The sequence below is a fragment of the Schistocerca cancellata genome, chromosome 5, assembly GCF_023864275.1.
Source record: "Schistocerca cancellata isolate TAMUIC-IGC-003103 chromosome 5, iqSchCanc2.1, whole genome shotgun sequence".
Lineage (NCBI taxonomy): Eukaryota > Metazoa > Arthropoda > Insecta > Orthoptera > Acrididae > Schistocerca > Schistocerca cancellata.
This window is the reverse complement of record NC_064630.1, coordinates 651,551,111-651,578,296: the sequence shown is the minus strand read 5'-3', so window position 1 is coordinate 651,578,296 and position 27,186 is coordinate 651,551,111. Positions and strand designations below refer to the sequence as shown.

At 43.2% G+C, this 27,186-nt stretch overlaps 1 protein-coding gene across 1 annotated transcript in view; it reads left to right on the top strand.

Annotated features, from left to right (window-relative positions):
• Window positions 1–27,186, top strand: part of LOC126188271 (soluble guanylate cyclase 89Db-like) — a 540,286-nt gene that overhangs the window by 366,604 nt on the left and 146,496 nt on the right. Inside the window, exons 4-5 of the mRNA XM_049929850.1 lie at window positions 12,389–12,486; window positions 24,011–24,280. Coding sequence (XP_049785807.1) covers window positions 12,389–12,486; window positions 24,011–24,280 — 368 coding nt within the window. The remainder of the gene's footprint in view (window positions 1–12,388; window positions 12,487–24,010; window positions 24,281–27,186) is intronic.

Here is a 27,186-nt window from a genome sequence, read left to right as displayed (position 1 = left end):
ATCTTTCAGTGAGTCAGAATTCCTCTCACTTTAACTCCAGATATGTTTAGCGCCATCTTCAGTTTCTCGATGAAAGGATTAATTGAAACTGAGGAAAATGAGCATCCTTGTCTTGGTCCTTCTCATAGGTTGAAGTGTCCCTCCATTACTCTGTATCCTTGCACTTGAGTTATTGTAGGTGTTCTTATTTTCTTATTCTTCTATCTTCTTATTCTTCTATCCTTTCATTCTAAGTGTGTAATTATCAGTGTTTTCGAGAGTTTCTTTTAGCTGACTCTTCCAAATACTTTCCGCCATGAAGTATCTCTCTATTTAATTCCACTCTTTTCTCTAGCAAGCTCTTGGATGCTGTTAAGGCAGTCCTTATGTTTGGCCTAGAACAAATTGATCTTCTTTAAGTATTATTTTGTATTTTATTCTGTTTTTTGTTATTAATGTCGATATTTCTTCTGTGTTTCAAATTAGGTTAATCGTTGTATAATGGGAGCAGACTGTTGTATTTCCTTTTTTGTGAGCGTTTATCTTACTTTCTACAAACAAAATCTGGAAGAAGACTGTAATGATACAATAGTTTATAATTTCGAAAAGTTTATCATCTTTCATTTTTTCTCCACAGTTTTGCCAGAGGTTAGATGGTAGCTCTTATAGACTTGGAGCTGGATGACTCACTTCATCTCATTGCACTTCTTCTTTTTCTTTGATTATTCTTCTTCCATGGTGGTGTCTTTTCCTTTATAAAGTTCTTCAAATTATTCCTTCTATCTGTTGGTTACTTGATCTGCATTTCCTTGTTTGTATCTTATTACATCTTCTATCTTGTATTTGTCTTGAATTGTAATTCTGTATGCTTTATCGCCCATTCCATTTTACTATTTCTACATGCTTACATATAACAATCATCCACTGTTTCTTAGTTCCTCTGTACCTTTGTGTGACGATACCGTTTATTACTCTGGATCTTTCCTGCCCTTACTTACTAAATGAAAATTATGAGTGCATAACCAACTGTGACGGAAGATATTGCGAAGCTGGCCTCTTCCACTGTCTTGTACATGAATCTCTGTCTTCATCCTGGTACTTTAGAGTTTAGAAACAAGTGCATAGTAATTTCGATTCTTAGACAATCTTATTCATTTGGTTTCTTCCAAATGATGAAACGTGATAATTACAATTTCCTTGATTTTACTCCAATATTAGCTTTTGCTAGCTACATAAAACATTTTTCTAGAGAAATGCACCTGCTCCGCGAAAATATATCTACCTCTGTATGTCCTATGTGCTTACATTGATGTTGTTGCTTTTCACCTGACTGCGCATGATCAACTGACGAGTTATTCAGTCGTACTCACCTTCGAATATAGGCGCAAACAGGTGATAGGATGACCTCTGGACAGTTATGAAATGTCTCCGTAACAACACCCCGCTAGTCGTGGGAGCTGACGCAGCCTGACCCCGTATTGCGAAGGGGTGTGTCGCCTCAACGGACAGGAGGCATTCATCAGACTATATTAATGAGACCGCACTAGAAACTGACGCGAACAACACTCATCTAACTTCGCAAGCAGATACGGCGTGAATAAACGTGGAAGCGATGGAATGTGATATGGTGAAAGCGGTGCAGCAAAATCTTATAGACAGCTGGTTACGTAATATGTAAGAAACAAATCTAAGTTTCCTAGAAAATTTGATCTTGTATTACCGATGTGCTGATAACGATGATAAATTGGAATATGTGCTCCCGTGAAATATAAGGACTACCACAGCTACAAAATATCTCAAATGTTTCACTTGAATTTATGTTGTACAGTTATCTTTCAGTCACTTTTTCTCTCAAGGACGCAAGAAAATTATTAATTCGTAATCCATAACGTTGAGAGATTATTTTCATAAATGTAATTTATATTGTCACAGATGATACTGTATCTACTGAGATATTCCCGAGTCCCGTTCATCAATAGATTCTAATTCACCGCATTACTTGACTGATACCATTTACATTCCGCACATACCTTGTAAACGGTATGTATTTACAAAATTGGATTTACTTCACCTAAGACTTGTTTTCTATTTCAGATGTTTGAAATTTTTTTTAGTAGCTAACCTCTTACTGAGAATCATCTTTGTCATAACGACTTCACTTTTTTTTTTTCGAATGAATGCAGATCTCTGAAATTTATTTCTGCGTAAAGTCTTATCCGTGAGAAAGATGTATGGCAAAGAATTTCAGATTCTTGAAACTTCAGTCGACTGAAATGCGGGTTCTCTTTCTGAGAACCACACAAAAATTTGTCAAGTAGTAAACTATGAGCACTGTTTCTCTTGAGTGAAATGCAGATACGAAACTTTACGATTTTGCAGCATTTAAGGTATATCATTTTGAGCTCTCTTTCGTGTTATTTAGTTTTGTGTACCGTTGAAACTAAATAATTAAACAGTTTTCAAACCGATAACTTGACCTCTGCTACTTCGTTCATCAGTTTTGTTACATGGAACAGAGGAAAAGTTTCACGCGTAATAATGCCTCAGTAAAGAACAATTCGAAATAGGAAAGAGATTTTGTACTCTGCCGAAGACAGAATTTGTAGGGTCACAGCAAACCACATAGTTAAATGTAAAGCCGTGTATTCGGAACTGTTGCAGAACGCTGTGTCGAACGTCAGAGATATATAAATATAGCAACGGTCATGGTCGATAACGGTCATTCAGAGAAATATTGGATTCTGAATGATCTCACTAGAAATCTGATCAACCTGTTTCCTATCTTACTCACCCGCTAAACAGGACGAGAGTTATTTATTTATTTATTTATTTATTTATTTATTTAACCTGATCAGATTAGGGCCATTAGGCCCTCTCTTACATCTGACCAGTGTTCCACACATGCAGCATTTCACACATCAAAGTTACATCATGAACATAGTTTAAAAGAGAAAATTAGCTTACTCTAGTGACAATATGAATAAAGGGTAGTGACTAAGACCTAATAAAATAAATGCGGAAGTATTTTTACAACAGGTGCTATGCATACAGATTATGATAAAAGCAATAATAATAACAGTAAAACAAAAAATCAAATAATAATGATAAACATGACTAAGATCTAATAAAGTAAATGCTGGCAGTATTTTTACATCAGGTGCTATACATACAGATTATGGTGAAAGCAATAATAGTAACAGTAAAAAAAATCAAATAATAATGACAAACATGAGAAAGATTGGTAATAGTAATGAAGGTTTGTGCAGATGTACATTAATATCTTGGTGTGTAAAGTAGATGTTTACTAGTATAGCGAGTTTTGGGTAAGGGAGATTTAAGGAGGGGGAAAGAGGGAAGTAATGAGGTGAAGTGCACTCATGTACAGAGGAAGGCACTACTGTTGCTTAAGTAGATACGTCATTAACTGTTTTTTGAAGCCGGTCATGTTTTTAAGTTCTCTAACATAACGAGGGAGGTTATTCCAGAGTCGGGTTCCCGCTACTGTAAAGGACTTGGAGAAGGTGACTGAGCGATGCAGTGGAACGGAGAGGATTTTATTATAATGGGATCGTGTGTTTCTGTCATGTTGATCCGACATGAGCGTTAGGGACGAGGAGAGATATGAGGGACAGTGTACATTTATAAGGCAGTAGATGAGACAGAGTGTATGGAAATCTCTGCGTTTGTCTGCACGCAGCCAGGACAATTTTGCATATGCTGGTGAAATGTGATCAAAAAGTCGAACGTCACAGATATATCGGACGCAGGCATTCGTGACCAGTTCTAGGCGTCGGGAATTTTCCTGAGAGAGGCCTTGTAGGATAATATCGCTGTAGTCAATGTTCGGCTACATGTAAAACCGTCGTAGCTGGTTCTTGTTAGATAGTGGATAAACATGTAAGGAAGCTTGCAGTGCGGTGACATCGAAGAGTAGTAAATTCAGAACTTTGCATTGCGATATGGGTGAATATGGCCATCGCAAGAACCGATATAGTATTTAGTATAGAGTATATAGTATTAAGTATTTGGTTGGGTGAAAGGGACACTACGGTGGAGATGAACTTTGATGACTTGACAGAAGAAGAAGAAGTGGTGTCGCTCTGGAGGAGAAAGGGATGCCATTATTCGGATGTGACAGATTTGGAAGATTTGCGTTCAAACAGCTAGATAATATTCTTTTGGAATTTCTAAAAAATTGCAAGGAACAGAAACAGAATGACTGCTCAGATTTGCGTGTAAGAAACAAAGACACATACCTTCATACTTCCGGAAGAATATTTTCCACACATAACCCATGAAAGCAAGAGCAAATAACTGCGAATACTAATGTCCAATTGATGCATAAAAGCTGCTGACTGGAAGAATATACAGAAGAATTAAAAACGAAATTAAACTCTGTTAGATGACAATCTTTTTGACTTTATGAAAGATAAAGGCACCAGACTAACAATTCTGGCATTACACTCCATAACGAAAGCAGGACTTAAGAAATATTAAGATACATTTATAGGACATACTGACCTATAAACTGTTTACGAATATTTTTCGATAATTGGAACCCTTATTAGTGTCCACTTTTATTACGTAATCCTTTGTTTGCTGCTGCACCATATTTTTGAGGCAACATGCTGTAAAGGGATAATTACTAACGAAAAATTATTGAAACAATTTTTGCTTCAAAAATTAATCCGAAAGTTCTTCAGGCACCTGAAATTTCAACTAACATGTTGAAACAGGAAATTTAAATTTAATGTTTCATCAGATGAGTGGCTCTGCCTTATTTTCGAACATAGTTTAATATTAGGCTTTATGAATGAAATCTGAATTCTTATGCTAGATAAACTGATAATCCTGTTTGACACATATACTTAGCTGCAAAAGGGAAGAGTTCCAGCACGGAATTTTGCGACAATAGAAGATAATGACCACAATTCCACCAGAATCATAAATTTAATTTTTTCTTATTGAGTCGCAAGCAGAAGATTCACTTTCTACGGCTTTAGAGTGGATTTTTTAAGCCATTCTCTCCATTCTCTGCAACAAAATACCGAAAACGAGTTTAGGACAAAAAAAACTAAAGTCGCAGCTGCGTTTAAGGCCGAATAATATTTTAATGGTTTCTTACGCTGACAATACTGTTAACGTTGGAATGTAAAACTTTGCTTAAAGGGGTGAGAAATGGTGAGGTAGAAGGAATGTTCGAGATGCTGCGTAGACAGTGACATTTTTTCATTTTTTGTATTCAGTTATATGAAATTTGACCAGTGTAGTAATAAAACTGTAAATTTTAGTAACAAACAAAGGCACGTAAGCTCGGAAACCCCTTGAATAAACGATACACTGACCTAGAAAATGAAGTTGACCTTTTAAAGTGGAGGAAGTATAAGGAATGTTCGAGATGCTGCGTAGACAGTGACATTTTTTCATTTTTTGTATTCAGTTATATGAAATTTGACCAGTGTAGTAATAAAACGGTAAATTTTAGTAACAAACAAAGGCACGTAAGCTCGGAAACCCCTTGAATAAACGATACACTGACCTAGAAAATGAAGTTGACCTTTTAAAGTGGCGGAAGTATCGTCAGAAACAAGGCATACGCTGAAGGGACGAACGGATAATCTACATATAGAAAAATGTAAATGTTCGTTTCTTAAAAACATCAAACTTCCGAAAGTTCTTTACCGATTTCTTTGAAATTTTGACACAACACTGTATTCGAATACTCAACTGTTTTTATGTCCCTATTGGAACGACGTCTGGTATATATGTACCATATATCTAATAAATGTGAAACATATAAAAGTTGGTTTGTTCAAAATCGTTATTGTCCGAAAGATCGTGACCGACTGTTTGAAACTTTAACACAACATTCCATTGGTATATGCACATGTTTATTTACCTAGTTTTTAAATATTTGTAATACATTAATCTATATAAATTTATTAATAGGGACACGTTATAAAAGATACGATGGTGAAAAGTTGTTAGCAAGTAGGAAATTTGTATTTATGGCTTATTGGTTTTTGATTAGACTACTACTACAGAATCTGAATTTGCAGTAACAATATACAAGGCTAAAGGTCAGAGAGAGGGAAAGAGGAAATTGTCAGCGGAGTGGAAGGAAATGGACACAGAAAACAGGAAGGAGGAGGTAGACACACAGACGAGAAAGGAGGAGATGGAGAGAGAGGGGCCGAGCAGAAGATGGACAGAGAGCGGGGGAGAAGGTGATGGACAGACAAATGGGAAGTAGGAAAAGATGGACAAAGAAAGGGAAAGGGAGAGATGAACAGAGACAAGGTAGAGACGGAGATTATGACAAATTCCCATACATATTAGAAATTTGTGCTTTCTGTTTCCTTTCTTTTCCATTGAAGCAGACTGAGCAACAGCAAAGGGTTGCCCAGTACAGCTAGTATACAACATGTGTAAGAAACAAGAGAGAACAATGGTAACAGATGAACAATACATAGGAACTCGGATGAAAATGGCGCAAGACAGTGTTCAACAGTATTCAATCCGTACACCAAATAAAAAGTGTAGAAAGTAAATGATAGACACAGAAATGGGATTAAAATTCAGGGGGAATGGGTATCAAGATCTGCAGGAGTAAAAGTGTAGAAGAATAAAAGGACCTGTTGAGTGGGATGAACAGTTTGCTTGGGATGTAATATGGACTGAGACAACATGAAACAAAGGCAAAAGCATTGAGAAGTATTAGAAATGGGACTGAAGTCGAATATGACATCAAAACCGAGGACCATATAATAGACAAACTGAAGGAATTATGGTACCTCCAAAATATGTGTAGCGATAGTTTTGTGCTGGTTTTATACAGTAACAGTATTGCTTTGACCAACCTTTTAATATTGACAAGCTATGCTTACTAACAATACTGTTGTGGTCAACACTTTTCTTGGGATCCATTTCCAGTGTAGGTGTGGTAAGTTTTTTTCTGTTTTTAAAGTTTTAATTCTTTCATAAAATGTATGTGTTTTTAAATATTCTTTGCATTAAGTAAAAGGCAATTTCTCTGGCTGCTTCGATAGACCAGACGGTGGTTGCTAGCTAGCGGAAAGCGGTAATCATTAAGCTGTACAGACCAATAAAGCTAAAAATATTGTAATAAATAACCGAGATTGCTTTGTTTCTCTCAGCCTAAAAAGTCAGGTCGTACAAAGAATGTGGGTATTTAAAGCACTGAAGTCTTTGAGGCCAAAAATAACATGGACATTTTAATTTATTCACAATATTTGATTTTTTATCATTAATTCTGTATGTGTAGGAGGGCGCACAAGAGCAGCTAAATAGCTAGTGATAGTCATTATTCCATTTCATTAAGGAAATAATAATTTCCACCAAGATGGCATTTTCCATTAAAAGAAATCCCTCATGGAAACTTGAATGGTGTCTCGAGCATAGGTACACCACAGAGGCAACTTCAGCATTTAGAAGACCTTGAGAGATTGCAGGGCACTCTCACTTCGGATTCGGTGTTATGCCACTTCATGTTCCTAGGGAAGGTGATCTTTATTACGATTTGATGAAACGGTGGTCAGTAGCTAATGTTCTTGCTTGCATGCTCTAGGGAAGGACTAACAGTAAGCTTTATCTGTGTTCAAAGGAATAGCGTGCCAATTTAAACGACTGCAGTAAAAGCACGGCGATGGTGGGCCAAGGGAAGAGCGTTTCTTCTGTGCAGACATGTTGGTTGGCGTCGGTTGGTCGGCATCCGCATCCAGGTAGACTGACTAACGCCGAGAAGTCACCGCTGCAATGGCCCGCGCATTGTAGACCGGCAATAAAGCAGTGGATGGGCCCTTGTTGGGCAGGAAGCTGACAAAACAACTGAGAGTGCTCTGCGAATTTCTGTGGGACAGGTCACTGGTGCGTAGTCGTCCAGACTCTGTTACAAAACGTATTTGTGGAAGCACGAGGCTTTTAGCGAGTTTATGGCGTTCTTTGGAAACTTCGAAATTGATGCAACAGGGAAGATAACAAGCTTTTTATGGAGGGGTGGGGTTCCATCCTGGTCATGTTGTTAGCAAAAGACATGGCGTAAATGTGTGGGAAAGAGGCTGCAAACCTGAATCTTTTTCCTTTTCTCCCAATTGACTTTTAAGTCTCTGATTGGTGAAATCAGAGAATGCAGAGCAAGTGGCACTCTCCGAGCTTCGAATGCCGTGCTCCAGCTCGTGATTGGCTTGTGCTTAAGTGGGGGAAGTCTAAGATGTAAATATGTTTTTGCTACCGATCTGAGGAGGAAAGCAGACAGAAAGAGAAGATCACTCTTGTACCGGCACTTCGCTACTAAATAACTGCAGGTCTCTAGCTAAACAGTGAGACTTGTGTCCTTTGCTAGTGTGCCACTTAGAGCCTGTGCCAGTCACCTTCTGAACCGTCAGAGGTACTGCTTCTAGTATCACGCACACAACAAGTGATGCATGGATGTACTTACGTGTCTTGAGTCAGCTGTCTAAACATTTGACATATTCTGTCAAGCATAGTCATGACATGGAAACGAATTGGTTTGGCAGACCAGCAAACGGGTCCACCTGCACAATGGAATCCACCAGGTTTTCAGAGGCTCATAGGGAAGTACCTGCATTCCGAATTAAGCGAACGCGAGACCGTGTACTTGCACTTTTCGGGCGCGCACCATTAATAACAGTGTGCTGCCGTCCATGACTCCAGTCGCCGAACGCATTGTGGTGTGCCGCCTTGACCAGCAGGAGGGTAAACTATTCGCTGCTATGGCGTAGGGTTCCAATGTAAGTTTCTCAGCACCCTGTTCTTTCGAACCATATTTTTCTTTTTTTGAATAGTAGAGTTTAGATGCTTGATGGTGGCGTAGTTTTTGTGCCATAACCCGGATTCACGTGTATGAAATCAGATAAAGCGATTAGTGTTCTGGTTAGTGTCGTGTCGATCCCCAGCTGATCACTTTGTCCACCATAGACCCCATGTTAGTGAAAGCGCTTGTCAAATGAAAATATTTGTGTGACAGTTCTTTAGCCATTTTTTTGTCTTGTGTTGTTAAGAATGAATAAATCTATCGTCATTTAGATCACAAGTTATCCCTGTGTTCTGATTGACAGTACCTTGCCACTTTCATTACTCTCCGGATTATAAAAGATAGTAGTAAGGTTGCAACCTAAGTGTTTGGAATCTATTATGTCTGAGCAGCTATCCCAAAGCTGTCCGAATGATTCAGTTAGATTGATTGCAAAAGATAGCAGCTGTCTGGACATTCGAATTTTCTTTTCAAATAGCACCCCCAATAGCACCCAAAGGTTATGGTCGGTGTCATTTTGTTGGTTTGATCTTCTACAGGCTACGCGCGTCGTCCTCCGTTAGCACAGTCAGCCTCCAGGTGACATGGTCTTACAGGTTTGAAGCAATGTCGCAGTATCTTACCTCATACAGCCGGTTTTGTGGCATATAACAGTTTACAGTCTTGCTACTCGCTAGTCGCGACAACCTAATACGTCAGAATTGCGATGGCAACCAGCAATTACGACAACATCCGGACCATAGCGCCAAGGCAATCTTCTATGTTCTACTGCTGTGTACAATCACTGGGCATCTCCTCTCTCTCTCTCAGTTTTTATTTAACGAGCGTAAACATCGGCTGTAGTGGGTACAGCGACAGTCATTTGCGGCCATCTTAGGAGATTTAGTAACCAACTACCAAATGTCGTGTCTCTGGCTGTGTACAGCACCGAAATTTAGTAGCCGTTGGCTACTCAATTTGTGAAAATGGTGAAGTCTGACGAGCGAAACGTATAAAAGTAAAGGAAAGTTGTATGCTATTTGTAGCTGCTTTACAATTTTATTTTCGATATCTCACATTTCATTGCTATAATCGCACACGTTCTGTGATTTCATGTGTGTGGTTATTCATTAACCAATAATTATCTACTGTAACAGCACTTCATTTCGGTGCTATATAATTTATTGTGTGTGCGTTTTCATGTTAAGTGTACTTATTCGTCTCTATGAAAAGATATATCTGAGTCTGCATCTCATTTAAGTAGGGTTACACTGTCCCCTTCTGTGCTTAATTTTAATCGTGATTAGCCACCATCACTACGACCAAGGGTGAAACCAAGACGAATTAAGCCTGCAGTTGTAAAAGAACCTCACTCCTTTATGTAACAGTCACCGCAGTATGCTGAGAGAGTTGAGTGCATGTTTCGAAAAACATCAGTGGACACGCTCTCTTTACTCACTATCACTAGAAAGAAGAGCATCATCTACTTCTAACGATTGAAGCAGAAAATAATACTTCCATCAGCCTCTACCTCAGACTGGGAATCGGTTGCTTCGCTCACACTTCCCAATAACCTATACTCTGTAGGATGTTGTGTGTCTACAATTCAACTGCGCGTGAAGTCCACGGATTGTGGCACGCCTGTCTGCCCGAGTCAACTTGTTCACGTGCTGTCCTTTCCTGCCGGTGTTCGTAGTTAAGTCTCTCAATGGGCTGTTTGCCTTTAATGCCGGCTTCTCGTCTTAAAATTTCTTCACTTGCGTGTCACGTTTCCAGTCTTCTGTCTAGAACCCAATACTCACATGCCTGCACACACCGAACACTCTAACTCCATGTGCCACTGACTGATCTGTATCAATTACTAACCAAGTTACATCCACTTTTCCACTGATTTGGTCGTAGTTCCACTGACTCGTTGAGCGTTGTCATCTCACACTACTGACAGCGTTGAGAGTTTACACTCCTGGAAATGGAAAAAAGAACACATTGACACCGGTGTGTCAGACCCACCATACTTGCTCCGGACACTGCGAGAGGGCTGTACAAGCAATGATCACACGCACGGCACAGCGGACACACCAGGAACCGCGGTGTTGGCCGTCGAATGGCGCTAGCTGCGCAGCATTTGTGCACCGCCGCCGTCAGTGTCAGCCAGTTTGCCGTGGCATACGGAGCTCCATCGCAGTCTTTAACACTGGTAGCATGCCGCGACAGCGTGGACGTGAACCGTATGTGCAGTTGACGGACTTTGAGCGAGGGCGTATAGTGGGCATGCGGGAGGCCGGGTGGACGTACCGCCGAATTGCTCAACACGTGGGGCGTGAGGTCTCCACAGTACATCGATGTTGTCGCCAGTGGTCGGCGGAAGGTGCACGTGCCCGTCGACCTGGGACCGGACCGCAGCGATGCACGGATGCACGCCAAGACCGTAGGATCCTACGCAGTGCCGTAGGGGACCGCACCGCCACTTCCCAGCAAATTAGGGACACTGTTGCTCCTGGAGTATCGGCGAGGACCATTCGCAACCGTCTCCATGAAGCTGGGCTACGGTCTCGCACACCGTTAGGCCGTCTTCCTCTCACGCCCCAACATCGTGCAGCCCGCCTCCAGTGGTGTCGCGACAGGCGTGAATGGAGGGACGAATGGAGACGTGTCGTCTTCAGCGATGAGAGTCGCTTCTGCCTTGGTGCCAATGATGGTCGTATGCGTGTTTGGCGCCGTGCAGGTGAGCGCCACAATCAGGACTGCATACGACCGAGGCACACAGGGCCAACACCCGGCATCATGGTGTGGGGAGCGATCTCCTACACTGGCCGTACACCACTGGTGATCGTCGAGGGGACACTGAATAGTGCACGGTACATCCAAACCGTCATCGAACCCATCGTTCTACCATTCCTAGACCGGCAAGGGAACTTGCTGTTCCAACAGGACAATGCACGTCCGCATGTATCCCGTGCCACCCAACGTGCTCTAGAAGGTGTAAGTCAACTACCCTGGCCAGCAAGATCTCCGGATCTGTCCCCCATTGAGCATGTTTGGGACTGGATGAAGCGTCGTCTCACGCGGTCTGCACGTCCAGCACGAACGCTGGTCCAACTGAGGCGCCAGGTGGAAATGGCATGGCAAGCCGTTCCACAGGACTACATCCAGCATCTCTACGATCCTCTCCATGGGAGAAAAGCAGCCTGCATTGCGGCGAAAGGTGGATATACGCTGTACTAGTGCCGACATTGTGCATGCTCTGTTGCCTGTGTCTATGTGCCTGTGGTTCTGTCAGTGTGATCATGTGATGTATCTGACCCCAGGAATGTGTCAATAAAGTTTCCCCTTCCTGGGACAATGAATTCACGGTGTTCTTATTTCAATTTCCAGGAGTGTAGTTCAAACTCAGCGGTCACTTTGATACCATTAAAGACTCACAACAGACATTTTCACGGAAATACTTCATAACTTTATAACGGTTCATATGAAGGGACAGCAAACCCGTTTAGGATGTTGTTCAGGATACCAGCGAGGGGTTATCACGTTGTCTCCTCGTTGATGCATTTTATCCTACACAAACGAATCTCACGCACAACCCCGAGGGCATTACCTCAGCAGTGGTGTACATTGTAGCCGCTTTCCGTGTTGCAGGCCAGCTGTACCAGATAGCGCAGGAACTGTACGACATCGCGCTGCGCATCGCCATTCTGGAGGAGCAGACAGCTCTGTCTGGAGCCCGAAACGTGCAGGTGAGCCACAAGTTTACTAACGCAGCTGAACTGAGCCAAAGAAAATATCCGTGTCACACTTATCCTGATTTAGCTGACTCTTGAAGAATCATAAAGGAACAAATGGTAACAAGACTTCCCTTTTATGGTCGCCATCAAACATTTTATCTGGTGTGACACGTCGTAAGCAATTTTGCATAAACCTTCCTCAATAAAACTACTAATCGGTCGACCATAAGATGGCATCCGTCCACCAACCTCCTCACTTACAAAGCCTTGCTCCCCCCAGAATCGCTCTCAACCCTTGAACACCAAGAAGTTCGTCTTGTATACTACATCCAATTACCCCCGCCCCCCACCCAACCCCTATTCAAATCCTTTACCATCTTATAAAATTCCCTTCGCTTCTCACCAACACTGCACACCTGTATATTCTATACATCCCACAGACACAACTGGTTCCCGGTAAATTGGCGAACCAATACCAATTCAGCCCAGCGACGCACAGCTACACACCAACAGACATTCAGCAACAATCTCCCAGCCCTACTAATATTTCCAATCATATTTAAACCACACCTCCCTGCCTTTATCACGTCTTTCCAACTTCCCAGCGATATTCTTTTCTTTCTTCTAAATCACCACGGTCTATCCTCCATCCTATTCAACTCTACCACACATCCCAATTTTCCTGCCACCCATTCTCCCACAAGATACTTTCCGACACGCCAAACCACCCAGTTTCCCAAAGCGCCACTTACTTCCAACTCATCCTGTTACGAGACTATTTTTGAAATTTGATTTTAAAAGGAAACAAGCAGTGTCATCACTATCTATGTATTGAATTTTTTAACAGTTAAAAACATGTAATATATGCAGTTAATATTTTAAAATTGTATTTGTATTCGTTAAACTCTTTCATCCGAAGACCAAAAAGCATACCGCTGCCATTGGAATTACAATAGAAAATGGTTGAGTCTAAAATGTGACGGTTCTGGTATTATTACACTGAAGCGCCAAATAAACTGTATTCAAATGCAGAAATATGGAAACAGACAGCATACGGCAGTGAGGTCGGCAACGCCAATGTAAGACAAGTGTCTGGCGCAGTTGTTACATCGGTTACTGCTGCTACAATGGCAGGTTATCAAGACTTAAATATGAATGTGGTGTTACAGTCGGTGCACGAGCGATGGAACACAGTATCTTGGAGGTAGCGATGAAGTGGGGATTTTTCCCGTACGACCATTTAACGAGCGTACCGCGAATATCAGGAATCCACTAAAATGTCAAATCTCCGACAATGCTACGGCCGTAAAAAGATCCTGCAAGAACAGGACCAACGTCGACTAAAGGGAATCATTCAACGTGACAGAAGCGCAACCCTTCCGCGAACTGCTGCAGTTTTCAACAAGTGTCAGCGAGTGAACCATTCAATGAAACATCACCGACATGGGCTTTAGGAGTCGAAAGCGCACTCGTGTATCATGCTTGACACAAAGATTTATGCCTTGCCTGGGCCCGTCAAACCGACATTGGACTGTTGATGACTCGAAACATGTTGCCTGGTCGGAGGAGTCTCGATTCATATTGTATCGAGCGGTTGGACGTGTACGGGTACGGAAACAACCTATGAATCCATGGACTCTGCAAGTCAGCAGGGGAGTGTTCAAGCTCATGGAGGCTCTTTAATGGTGTGGGGCGTGTGCGTCTGAAGTGACATGGGTCCCTCTGATACATCTAGATACGTGGTGGCGCGTATCTAAGCATACTGCCTGATCACCTGCATCCATTCATATCCACTGTGCATTCCGACGGACTTGGGAAATTACAGCTGGACAATGTGACACCTCACACGTCCAGAATTGCTACAGGAAGACTCTTCTGAGTTAAACACTTCCTCTGGCCGCCAAACTCCCCAGACATCAACATTATTGAGCATATTTGGGATGTCTTGCAACGTGCTGTTCAGAAGAGATCTCCACCCCCTCGTACTCTTACAGATTTATGGACTGCCCTGCAGGATTCATGGTGTCAATTCCCCCCAGCACTACTTCAGGCATTTGTCGGGTCCATCTCATGTCATGTTGCGGCACTTCTGCGTGCTCGTGGGGTCCCTACACGATATTAGGCAGGTGTACCAGTTTCTTTGGTTCTTCAGTGTACTTTTGTATTCCATTGCCTTGTGCGTTTCCTAAGCCACTTCGGAAGGTTAATGTAGAAAGAACGACACCGTGATGAATTTATGCTCCCATATCAGTCAGTTTTGTGTAGAGAGAGAATGCAGGTATTCTTTGCTTATTAATAATGGGGACTTAATCGTCTGGTATGTCAATGCAAGGCTGCAGTGATGATGAATCTGAAAGAATAGCTCCAGTCAATCATTAAAAGTACAGACTGATCCCCGACGATGTTGCTAAACGTTTACCACTGGTTGTTTCTCGGTATCGTTATTTTTCCGTTGCAAGACAAACGGAAGTACGAGTATCTTGGACATAAATTCGATGGATTTGAATTGGTTCAACGAAGTGTGGAAAAACCTCAGAGCTGATGCAGTTTTACTGCATCATCAATCTTTCTACTTCTTTTACGCTGTCTACCATCTTTTCCACGGCTGCGCTAATATTTTCATCTCTACATAACTCCTATCCCAACATCTTCTTGCATGTTGTAATAAAATATCGTAAGATACTCGTACAATGCAACCTTTCGAAGCTGTAGGCCGCACTCAGAGCATATCCATTTCAACGCCTCCGGCACGTCACAATATCAGTATGCCAGAAATTGGGCTCGCCGATTGAATATAAGTTAGTTAGTCGGGTCGCCCGTATTGCGTGTTGTTCTGTCATTAGGAAAGTATTACATCACTATACCGAGTAATAATGGATGAATATTGTCAAAAGAGTTGCCGAAACCACATAATTTTTAAAACTACGCTCCTGGCCGTTAAAATTGCTACACTAAGAAGAAATGCAGGTGATAAATGGGTATTCATTGGAGAAATATATTATACTAGAACTAACATGTGAATACTTTTTCACGCAATTTGGGTGCATAGATCCGGAGAAATCAGTACCCAGAACAACCACCTCTGGCCGTAATAACGGCCTTGATACGCCTGGGCATTGACTCAAACGTCCACTGTTCAAAGTGCCGTCAGTGGGAACAAGAGGTCACCGAGACGTGTAACCAATGGCACCCCATACCATCACGCCTGGTGGTCCGCCAGTATGGCGATAACGAATACACGCTTGCAATGTGCGTTCACCGCGATGTCGCCAAACACGGATGCGACCATCACGATGCTGTAAACAGAACCTGGATTCTACCGAAAACTGGCGTTTTGCCATTCGTACACCCAGCTTCGTCGTTGAGTACACCATGGCAGGCGCTCCTGTCTGTGATGCAGCGTCAAGGGTAACAGCACCCATGGTCTCCGAGCTGACAGTCCATGCTGCTGCAAACGTCGTCGAACTGTTCGTGAAGATGGTTATTGTCTTGTAAACGTCCCCATCTGTTGACTCAGGGATCGAGACGTTACAGCCATGCGGATAAGATGCCTGTCATCTCGACTGCTAGTGATACGAGGCCGTTGGGATCCAGCACGGCGTTCCGTATCACCCTCCTGAACCCACCGATTCCATATTCTGCTAACAGTCATTGGATCTCGACCAACGCGAGCAGCCATGTCGCGATACGATAAACCGCAATCGCGATAGGCTACAATCCGACCTTTATCAAAGTCAGAAACGTGGTGGTACGCATTTCTCCTCCTTACACGAGGCATCACAACAACGTTTCACCAGGCAACGCCGGTCAACTGCTGTTTGTGAATGAGAAGTCGGTTAGAAACTTTCCTCATGTCATCACGTTGAAGGTGCAGGTGTCGCCACCGGCGCCAACATTGTGTGAATGCTCTGAAAAGCTAATCATTTGCGTATCACAGCATGTTCTTCCTGTCGTTTAAATTTCGCGTTGTAGCACGTCACCTTCATGGTGTAGCAATTTTAATGGCCAGTAGTGTATTTATTGTAACAGTCTCAGCTGTAATGAGTCACACTTGCTAATTGTATTGCGCCATAGAATTCTAGGATCAATTTTGCGAAACCCCGCATTTGCCTTCAGTTGCGACACACATGTTTGAAATTTGGCTCAAAGGTGCCTACAACCTTCATCTGTAATGATGCAAAAGCGTGACGCCCTGCGACATCACTCTCGGGCTCCGCGACGCTTCGAGTAGCAGGGTGTCGACACACACGAAAAAAAGGCCTCAGCTCGGAAGTTCATGTTTGCTGTAAGACGGGCTAATGTTGTCATATTGACACCTTATCCCACCACAATTCTGCCCAGCGCCACCGTAGACGTATCACGCAATGAGAAGGTCGTCACAGCCCCTGTTAGCCATTATCACCCCTTCTTTTGACGTCTCTACGGTGAAGGTAAGAACCGTGACACCCAGCCGTTGCAATCACGCGGTTTTCTTATGCTTGCCCTGCGAAAATATCTCAAACACAGCGCCGCCTAGAATCGACGCGAAAAGGGCTCTGGGGGTGACGTAAAGGGCGTCAACCCATTTGCTTTGGGCGTTGGTTCCCACACATTTCGCAGTCAAAAAGACAGTTCGCATTACGATCAGCAACAGGAAGATGTTCTCGATAGCCTTTGACAGTACTGACACCCTCAGACATTTCAACCCTTATCTAAGGATATTGTGGGGCTGCATCCCCACTGAATAGCATCGCACTCTTTGGAGCGAAGTACGATAGAGGTTGGTATCATCAAGGATCGTTCAAAACCATTCGATGAAATCTAAACGTGATCCAAGGCAGCAAAGGCTATTTTGTATCCCGCCTGGTAGGCGGCACGTGGGTCTGCTCCTGTAAACAGAAGGGTAGGCCGAATGTAGGAAGCGAACAGGGGCAGGAAAAGGTGAAGTACTTTGGTACTGCTGGTAGATTTCACAAATTTACTATATTCAGAAATAGGATTACATTAGGCGTACTTAACTTTGGCTGAGATGAGCACGTAGGTGCGAAGCCGTACAGGTATCAACGCTAAAAGCTACTAGTAGTGGAAAAACTATCATTGAAGTAACTGAAATACAAAGTCTGTAATGGCTAGCCCTCTATGAAGTAGAAGCTAAGTTGCCTGGTCGTCGGCTCGGAATCAGATGGGCTGAATTTGGAGCGGCGCTCGTAGAGCTGCACAACGCCGGCTAGAGGGCGCTAGGGCGCTGTCTTCGGTGTCGGTGTCGTAGTGCCAACCTAAGAACTTGCACCTACGCCGTGGCATCGTAGCTATCGTTACCACAGGATACTTATGCTTTTTCAACACTCCTGTTTTCAACCTTCCCATAACGTGATCACGCGGGAGTGCAAGATTATCATGTGCGTGAATAAAACGGCAAAGGTGCCTCCAATACCTCCCAGCTCAGCAACATCCTCGGTGCCACACACGCACATGTTTCGACTCCAAATCAGCCTGCAGTTTAGGCATACCCTTTGACACCCCTTGCGAGTTGCGTAGTTATTGCTCCCCAACTTGGAAGAACAGTACTCAACGAGGAATTGTTGATACACAGCTTAACCATGACATGTGCCTTGTAACTGATACAATCAAACCTATATATATCTACTTTCTGGCTACCCACACCTAGCCACATACGACCTACGTCCTTGCAGTGGGAAAGTGCACTTGCATAGTAGCACAAAATACTGCAGAAAAGTCCTTAATAGCCTGCCCACGGCGACATTCCAACTATCAGTAAAGGAAGACTTTACGCTCGTACCCACCCCTGGAAATTGCAAGGATGTTATCTAGCAATGACTACAACACTAATGGCTGCTGAAGATACACATGGCAGATTAATGTTACGACGAAACAATTTAAGATACTGCCACGCATAATCTGGTCGTTTCTTAACCGAATAAGAAACAACACTGACAGGTGTGCGGTTATACGAGCAGGTGTAAGAAAATAACTTCAGAACGTTTGTGGTGCTGGAAAGCAAACTGTTCACCATACAGTTCAAGAACATACTCTGTTAACTTGTCCTGATGATGGCTTAGATTTGAGACTGTAATCTGAGATAATTGAACGGCTCGGGGTTACACAATGGTAAGCGCCACTATCGTGTATTTTGAGTTATACGGAAATCGGCGCGACCTATGGGTTGCGAAACATAAAACACCAGAAAAAAAGTTGTAATTTACTTAACAGAAGTCATGGCGATGCTTCACGGTAAAAGCCAGTGACTATCTTCTGCGGAAGGATAATGTTAAGCGACAGGTAAAGTGGCCGGTGCTAAGAACAAGCAGTTTACGTTTTCCCAGATTATAGCCAAGTTTGACGTGCTACAAGAAAACGAATGTGTTTTTAGTGATCGTGATATCTCTGACGAGGATCTTGAGTACATTCTCTATGACTCAAACTTATGTAAATTGGCGAATCTGTCGTACTAAGTATGTTCTACAAATATAATGGTACGTGCATACACATACCATTATTGTCGTGATACGCTTGAAATATGAGGTTCTTAATGAATGTGTGCTATTGAATGATGTGTAGGTATACGCATATTTCATTTGTAGCCATACAAATAATAATAACAACAATGATAATCATAATAATAATAGTAATAACCAGTGTTGCTATTGAAGTAATGTGCAAAGGATATGGAATGGACGTAATGTCGAGCAGTCTGTCACTGTCTCAGATGTCCGTTGTGAAGGAGCAGAAGAACAGACGAAGAAGTCTTCTCGGAAAAGTATGAGATACACCTCACAACGGATGTTTAAGCAAAGCAAATGTAATAGATATTAACAATATCTATCTCATTCTGGAAAAAATATCAGATAAGACGGATAAAGAACCTGACTGTCTCTGTATTCTTAAATGTTTAGAGGCAATAGGTGAAAGCAACGTGCGGCGAATGTTCAAACAATTCCGGGAAATTGGTGACTTTGATGTTCAAAATGCACCTGGCTGTCAGCTTAAGGAATGTATACAGGTAGAAGGTGACTTCTCAATACCCATCATGTTTACCCATCAGCGAGACATTAAGACTTCTGGCGAAAAGTAAGTTTCAGGAAACGTTGGTAGCGAATCCCATTTCTTACTTCTCGATTAAAATACAACGGATCCAGACTGATGAAAGGATGAGTGCTGCTGACATTCTGTCCCTCTTAGATTACGTCCTCCTGTTCATGACGGATTTTTCTTGCCAATGGATACGTCTGTGATGGAAGTGATAACTAAGTACAGCCAAGCAACGAGCTGTACAGTTAAGTCTTCTACACTGAAGAGCTAAAGAAAGTGATTGTTGTTGTTGTTGTTGTGGTCTTCAGTCCAGAGACTGGTTTGATGCAGCTCTCCATGCTACTCTATCCTGTGCAAGCTTCTTCATCTCCCAGTACCTACTGCAACCTACATCATTCTGAATCTGCTCAGTGTATTCATCTCTTGGTCTCCCTCTACGATTTTTACCCTCCACGCTGCCCTCCAATACTAAACTGGCGATCCCTTGATGCCTCAGAATATGTCCCACCAACCGATCCCTTCTTCTAGTCAAGGTGTGCCACAAATTTCTCTTCTCCCCAATCCCATTTAATACCTCCTCATTAGTTATGCAATGTACCCATATAATCTTCAGCATTCTACTGTAGCACCACATTTCGAAAGTTTCTATTCTCTTCTTGTCTAAACTATTTATCGTCCATGTTTCACTTCAATACATGGCTACACTCCATACAAATACTTTCAGAAACGGCTTCCTGACACTTAAATCTATACTCGACGTTAACAAATTTCTCTTCTTGAGAAACGATTTCCTTTCCATTGCCAGTCTACATTTTATATCCTCTCTACTTGGACCATCATCAGTTATTTTGCTCCCCAAATAGCAAAACTCATTTACTGCTTTAAGTGTCTCATTTCCTAATGTAATTCCTTCAGCATCACCAGATTTAATTCGACTACAGTCCATTATCCTCGTTTTGCTTTTGTTGATGTTCATCTTATATTCTCCCTTCAAGATACTGTCCATTCCTTTCAACTGCTCTTCCAGGTCCTTTGCTATCTCTGACAGAATTACAATGTCATCGGCGAACCTCAAAGTTTTTATTTCTTCTCCAGAAAGTGGTACACCTGCCTAATATCGTGTAGGGCCCCCGCGAGAACGCGGAAGTACCGCAACAGGACGTGGCATGGACTCGACTAATGTCTGAAGAAGTGCTGGACGGAATTGACGCAATGAATCCTGCAGGTCTGTCCATAAATTGAGAAGAGTTTTCCTGGAGCCACTCTGTAGCAATTATGGACGTGCGGAATGTCGCATTGCCCTGTTGGAATTGCCTATGTCCGTCGCAATGAACAACGGACATGAATGGATGCAGGTGATCAGACAGGATGCTTACGCACGTGTCACCCGACAGAGTCGTATCTAGACATATCAGGGGTCCCATATCACTCCAACTGCACACGCCCCACACCTTTACAGAGCCTCCACCAGCTTGAACAGTCCCCTGCTGACATGCAGTGTCCATTTTGCAGGATCTTTTTCCGATCTCAGCGATGTCGAATTATTCTCTTCAGTCGTTATTGGTCCAGTTCTTGCAGGATCTTTTTCCGGCTACAGCGATGTCGGAGATATGATGTTCTACCGGATACCTGATATTCACGGTACACTCGTGAAACAGTCGTACGGGAAAATCCCCAGTTCATCGCTACCTCGGAGATGCTGTGTCCCATCTGTCGCCCGCCGACTATAACACCACGTTCAGACTAGAGATGGGCAAAACTGTTCTTTTCAGAGATTGGATCAGAACTGTTCACTCCCTGAAATGAATTAGCTCTTTTTCATGACTCACCACTCATTTACAATAGAAAATAAATGGAAGGCACATTGCCCTTTAAACTTGGTTTATTCCAGTACTATACCTGTATTTTGATCTTATTTGATCCTATTTTGAAGTAACACAGATAATGAGTAAGAATTTTGTATTGTTTATTGAAATTTCCACGATATGACAAAGTTTTTGATTATTGATTTATTTTGCACTATCGTGGTTTTTTGGGTGATCGGAAAATGTTGTAACTTGAGATTTACATTAACAATATATTTGGCTATAATGTATTAAAATTTCATTAACCTCATACAAATACATCGCAAGCCATATATTTTTAAAGTGAACGTTTCCTTCCGAAGACGCCTAAAATCGCAAAATCCGTACCAGAATAAGAAAAAAATATATAAATTTGACTGTAAAACGAAAGTGCTGCATATAGCCTTACGCAGAATAAAACAAGGAAAATATTGGTGTATCACATTTTGCGATACGTTTATCGGTTCGCTCGTAATTAAAGCGTAAATTCGAGTGTCCATAACAAAAATCCTATAGTAAGAGGAGTCATAAGGAACGTAATCTAATCAGTTTAAACAAATAAAAATAAAATAAAAACAATTGATGTATACATAACATAATAATGTAATATACATAGCGGTATTACTACGAAGAACAATATCCAGTAGGGACGAACTCCGATGCAGAGGCGCTGAGTCGAGCAGGTCGAGCCGCGAGCTCTGTCCTGTTGCTCGCATCAACTGCCCAGAGGGCAGGACGTGCGACTGAAACGATCGCCGCCAGACACTCCACGTGGCAGACGACGCACAGAGACGGCACGGCATATGTGAAACACAAAATCCAATGGGGCACTGCACAATGCAGGCAGCCAAGGTAGAAGCAGGGCAGAGGCCGGCGCTGGCTGTGTTGTGTGGCGTGCACTGTGCTGTGACCAGCAGAGGCGCTGCTGATATGCTCCGTCTCTCTCTCTCTCTCTCTCTCTCTCTCTCTCTCTCTCTCTCTCTGCCGTGGGAAACGTTTGGAGCTACCGTTCTTTTTTTCTGAATCACTGATTGTTCACTCCTTTGAAAGATTCAACTCTATGAATTAGTTCAAGAGCGGATCCCCCATCTCTAGTTCAGACGCACTTGATAATTTGCTCTTGTAGCAGCAGTAACCGATCTAACAACTTCGCAGACACTTGTTGTCCTATACAGGCGCCGCCGACCGCAACGCCGTATTCTGCCTGTTTATATATCTTTGTACAGTATTTGAATACGCATGTCTATACCAGTTTCTTTGGCGCTTGGGTGTTGTAACTCTTTGTAAAGGTCTCGTACGATTACTTGTCTTTGCTTTTCGTTGTTAGCGTATGTAATTTGCGTAACTTAATGGTATTTCCACTAGAGTAACGTGTTTATTTTTGTATACTTCATGTACAGGGCTATTACAAATGATTGAAGCGATTTCATAAATTCACTGTAGCTCCATTCATTGACATATGGTCACGACACACTACAGATACGTAGAAAAACTCATAAAGTTTTGTTTGGCTGAAGCCGCACTTCAGGTTTCTGCCGCCAGAGCGCTCGAGTGCGCAGTGTGACAAAATGGCGACAGGAGCCGAGAAAGAGTATGTCGTGCTTGAAATGCACTAACATCAGTCAGTCATAACAGTACATCGACACTTCAGGACGAAGTTCAACAAAGATGCAGCAACTGCTAACTCCATTCGGCGATGGTATGCGCAGTTTAAAGCTTCTGGATGCCTGGGGAAATCAACGGGTCGGCCTGCAGTGAGCGAAGAAACGGTTGAACGCGTGCGGGCAAGTTTCACGCGTAGCCCGAGGAAAATTGGCTCATGCCACAACTGGAGACCGACAGCGCCGACTTCATCTTTCAACAGGATGGCGCTCCACCGCACTTCCATCATGATGTTCGGCATTTCTTAAACAGGAGATTGGAAAACCGATGGTTCGGTCGTGGTGGAGATCATGATCAGCAATTCATGTCATGGCCTGCACGCTCTCCCGACTTAACCCCATGCGATTTCTTTCTGTGGGGTTATTTGAAAGATTCAGTGTTTAAACCTCCTCTACCAAGAAACGTGCCAGAACTGCGACCTCGCATCAACAATGCTTTCGAACTCATTGATGGGGACATGCTGCGCCAAGTGTGGGGGGAACTTGATTATGGCTTGATGTCTGCCGAATCACTAAAGGAGCACATATCGAACATTTGTGAATGCCTAAAACAACTTTTTTGAGTTTTTGTATGTGTGTGCAAAGCATTGTGAAAATATCTCAAATAATAAAGTTATTGTAGAGCTGTGAAATCGCTTCAATCATTTGTAATAACCCTGTATTATTGGTTAGCTTCATATTTTTTTTTTGTATATTGATGAATACAGACGTCAAAATCATGCGGAACAAAACATGTTACAATAAAATTATTCAGATTTGTGGATCAATTGCAAACTTTAATCCCCTGTATTTCCAAACTCCCAATTTGACGCTTACCTTTTGTTCCCCCGAGCAACTAAATTGCACGTACTAATTTTTCGTGGTGTAGCCATATGCCAAATGGGAAATTAAAAAAACAAAGGCAATACATAATTGTTATTACTAGTGGGAAGCTAGTGCTTCTCTCTGCTGCCAGCAGGCACCTTTTTTTTTACTTTCTGACGTTCGCGTTTGCGGCGGCAGGTGCGCTTCCGGATCGACTTCGACAACAGCGAGTGGATGCGCGCGCAGGCGTCGCGGCGCGCTCGGCTGGAGCGGCTGTCGCTGCCCGCGGTGCCCGCGTCGCTGCTGATGCGGCTCTTCCCGTTCGGCCTGCTGCTGGGCCGCGACCTGCGCGTGCTGGGCGCCGGCGAGAAGCTGCTGCAGGTCGTGGGCAGCGGCGTGCTGGGCGCGCCCGCCACCGACAACTTCCGGCTGCGCAGGCCGCGCGGCGTCGCCTTCACCTGGAACAACGTGCGTACCGCCGGCTTTCCCACTGCACACTAGGCTCCACTGTACAACAATAGTGGTAGTAGCTACGCAGTCACTAGCAAACCCATAAGGAGTCAGCAGTTCAAGTACATGGAGATCAAAGAGGTGTACGTTCACTTTTTGATGTTGGTGTACCGCAGTTGACAACGTTATTTTAGGGCGCAGGGTTTGGTGCTGGGCTGCATAATACGTCAATTTCTCCTGATGTAGTCTCATCTCGATAAAGTAGCGCGACAATCATACGTTGATTACTACACATAAAAGTAGAATTCAGATACACTACTGGCCATTAAAATTGCTACACCAGGAAGATGACGTGCTATAGACGCGAAATTTAACCGACAGGAAGAACATGCTGTGATATGCAAATGATTAGCTTTTCAGAGGTCGGCGCCGGTGGCGACACCTACAAGCTGCTGACATGAGCAAAGTTTCCAATCGATTTCTCATACACAAACAGCAGTTGACCGGCGTTGCCTGGTGAGTTGTTGTGATGCCTCATCTAAGGAGGAGAAATGCGTACCATCACGTTTTCGACTTTGAAAAAGGTCGGATTGTAGCCTATCGCGATTGCGGTTTATCGTATCGCGACATGGCTGCTCGCGTTGGTCGAGATCCAATGACTGTTAACAGAATATGGAATCGGTGGGTTCAGGAGGGTAATACGGATCGCCATGCTGGATCCCAACGGCCTCGTATCACTAGCAGTCGAGACGACAGGCATCTTATCCGCATGGCTGTAACGGATCGTGCAGCCACGTATCGATCCCTGAGTCAACAGATGGGAACGTTTGCAAGACAACAACCATCTGCACGAACAGTTCGACGACGTTTGCAGCAGCATGGACCGTGGCTGCGGTTACCCTTGACGCTGCATCACAGACAGGAGCGCCTGCGGTGGTGTACTAAACGACGAACCTGGGTGCACGAATGGCAAAACGTCTTTTTTTTCGGATGAATCCAGGTTCTGTTTACAGCATCATGATGGTCGCATCTGTGTTTCGCGACAACGTGGTGAACGCACATTGGAAACTTGTATTCGTCATCGCCATACTGGTGTATCACCCGGCGTGATGGTATGGGATGCCATTCGTTACACGTCTCGGTCATCTCTTGTTCGCATTGACAGCACTTTGAACAGTGGACGGTACATTTCAGATGTGTTGGCTCTACCCTTCTTTCGATCCCTGCGGAACCCTACATTTCAGCAGGATAACGCACGATCGCATGTTGCAGGTCCTGTACGGGCCTTTCTGGATACAGAAAATGTTAGACTGCTGCCCTGGCCAGCACATTCTCCAGATCTCTCACCAATGGTCAATGGTGGCCGAGCAACTGGCTCGTCACAATACGCCGGTCACTACTCTTGACGAACTGTGGTATCGTGTTTAAGCTGCATGGGCAGCTGTACCTGTACACGCCATCCAAGCTCTGTTTGACTCAATCTCCAAGCGTAACAAAGCCGTTATTACGGCCAGAGGTGGTTGTTCTGGGTACTGATTTCTCAGGGTCTATGCACCCAAATTGATTGAAAATGTAATCACTTGTCAGTTCTAGTATAATATATTTGTCCAATGAATACCCGTTTATCATCTGCATTTCTTCTTGGTGTAGCAATATTAATGGCCAGTAGTGTATATTACCAATTGTAAGTTGCTTGTATTGCATGTGAACCATATAGGAGATTATTACTTACGAACAAACAGTCACGATTGCAAAATATCATTTATTAAAAATGACCGGTTTCATTACGTACAGTACGCCACCTTCAGATTGATTGCACCATTTGCTGCAACTGGCGACGTGCTGAGCTGCGTGTTGTCGTCCAGACAACATGTAGCTGCTCAGCACGTCGCCAGCTCCAGCAAATGGTTCAGTCAGTCTGAAGACGGCTTACTGCACGTGCCGAAACCGGTAATTTACTTAAATGGTGCTTTGCAATCGTGACTCTTTCCTCATAAGTAATTATCACAAGATCGCTGACACTTCCAACTACGTTGCTTAAAACCACCTAGGGAAACTTTGTAAGCATCACGTGTTATACAAATTTCCCAATTTCACGTTCTTCTGGTTCCAACTCAATTGTCATAATACCTAATGCAATCTGGTTCACTGATTTGTAACGACTCATATCCTGAAAGTGAAGGAGTACTAGTATTTGACTGCCAAATGAGAGAAAAGATTGTAGAGACTCCAGTTTCTGATAAATTTTAAAGAAGGTTTATTAACCGTAGGTAAAATCTGAAGGTTCGAGATTCGTACACCGGCCGGAGTGGCCGAGCGGTTCTAGGCGCTACAGTCTGGAACCGCGCGACCACTACGATCGCAGGTTCGAATCCTGCCTCGGGCATGGATGTGTGTGCTGTCCTTAGGTTAGTTAGGTTTAAGTAGTTCTAAATTCTAGGGGACTGATGACCTCAGATGTTAAGTGCCATAGTACTCAGAGCCATTTTTGATTCGTGCAGTTCGACTCAGGTGAGCTGCCGCTCTTAGAGGCCTCAAATAAAAATTCCAATGAAATATTAATTTACCAACATTACAATCTTGACCGGGGTCCTAGAATACGCATCTGACTATGACAGCAACGTCCCGCCGCTCCGAAAGTGTCTCCACTGCAAAGGATACTAACTTACAAAATTTGGAGTAAATGATTGTCTCAGTTCCACGTAACAGTTAAAAAACTGCACCCTGTGCAATTAAGTGAAAGTAAAATTAAATGTGTGAATTTCTAAGGGACCAAACTGCTGAGGTCATCGGGCACTAGTCTTACACACTACTTAAACTAACTTATGCTAAGACAACACACACACCCATTCCCGAGGGTGGACTCGAATCTCCGGGGGGAGGGGCCGCGCAACCCGTGACATGGCACCTCAAACCGCACAGCC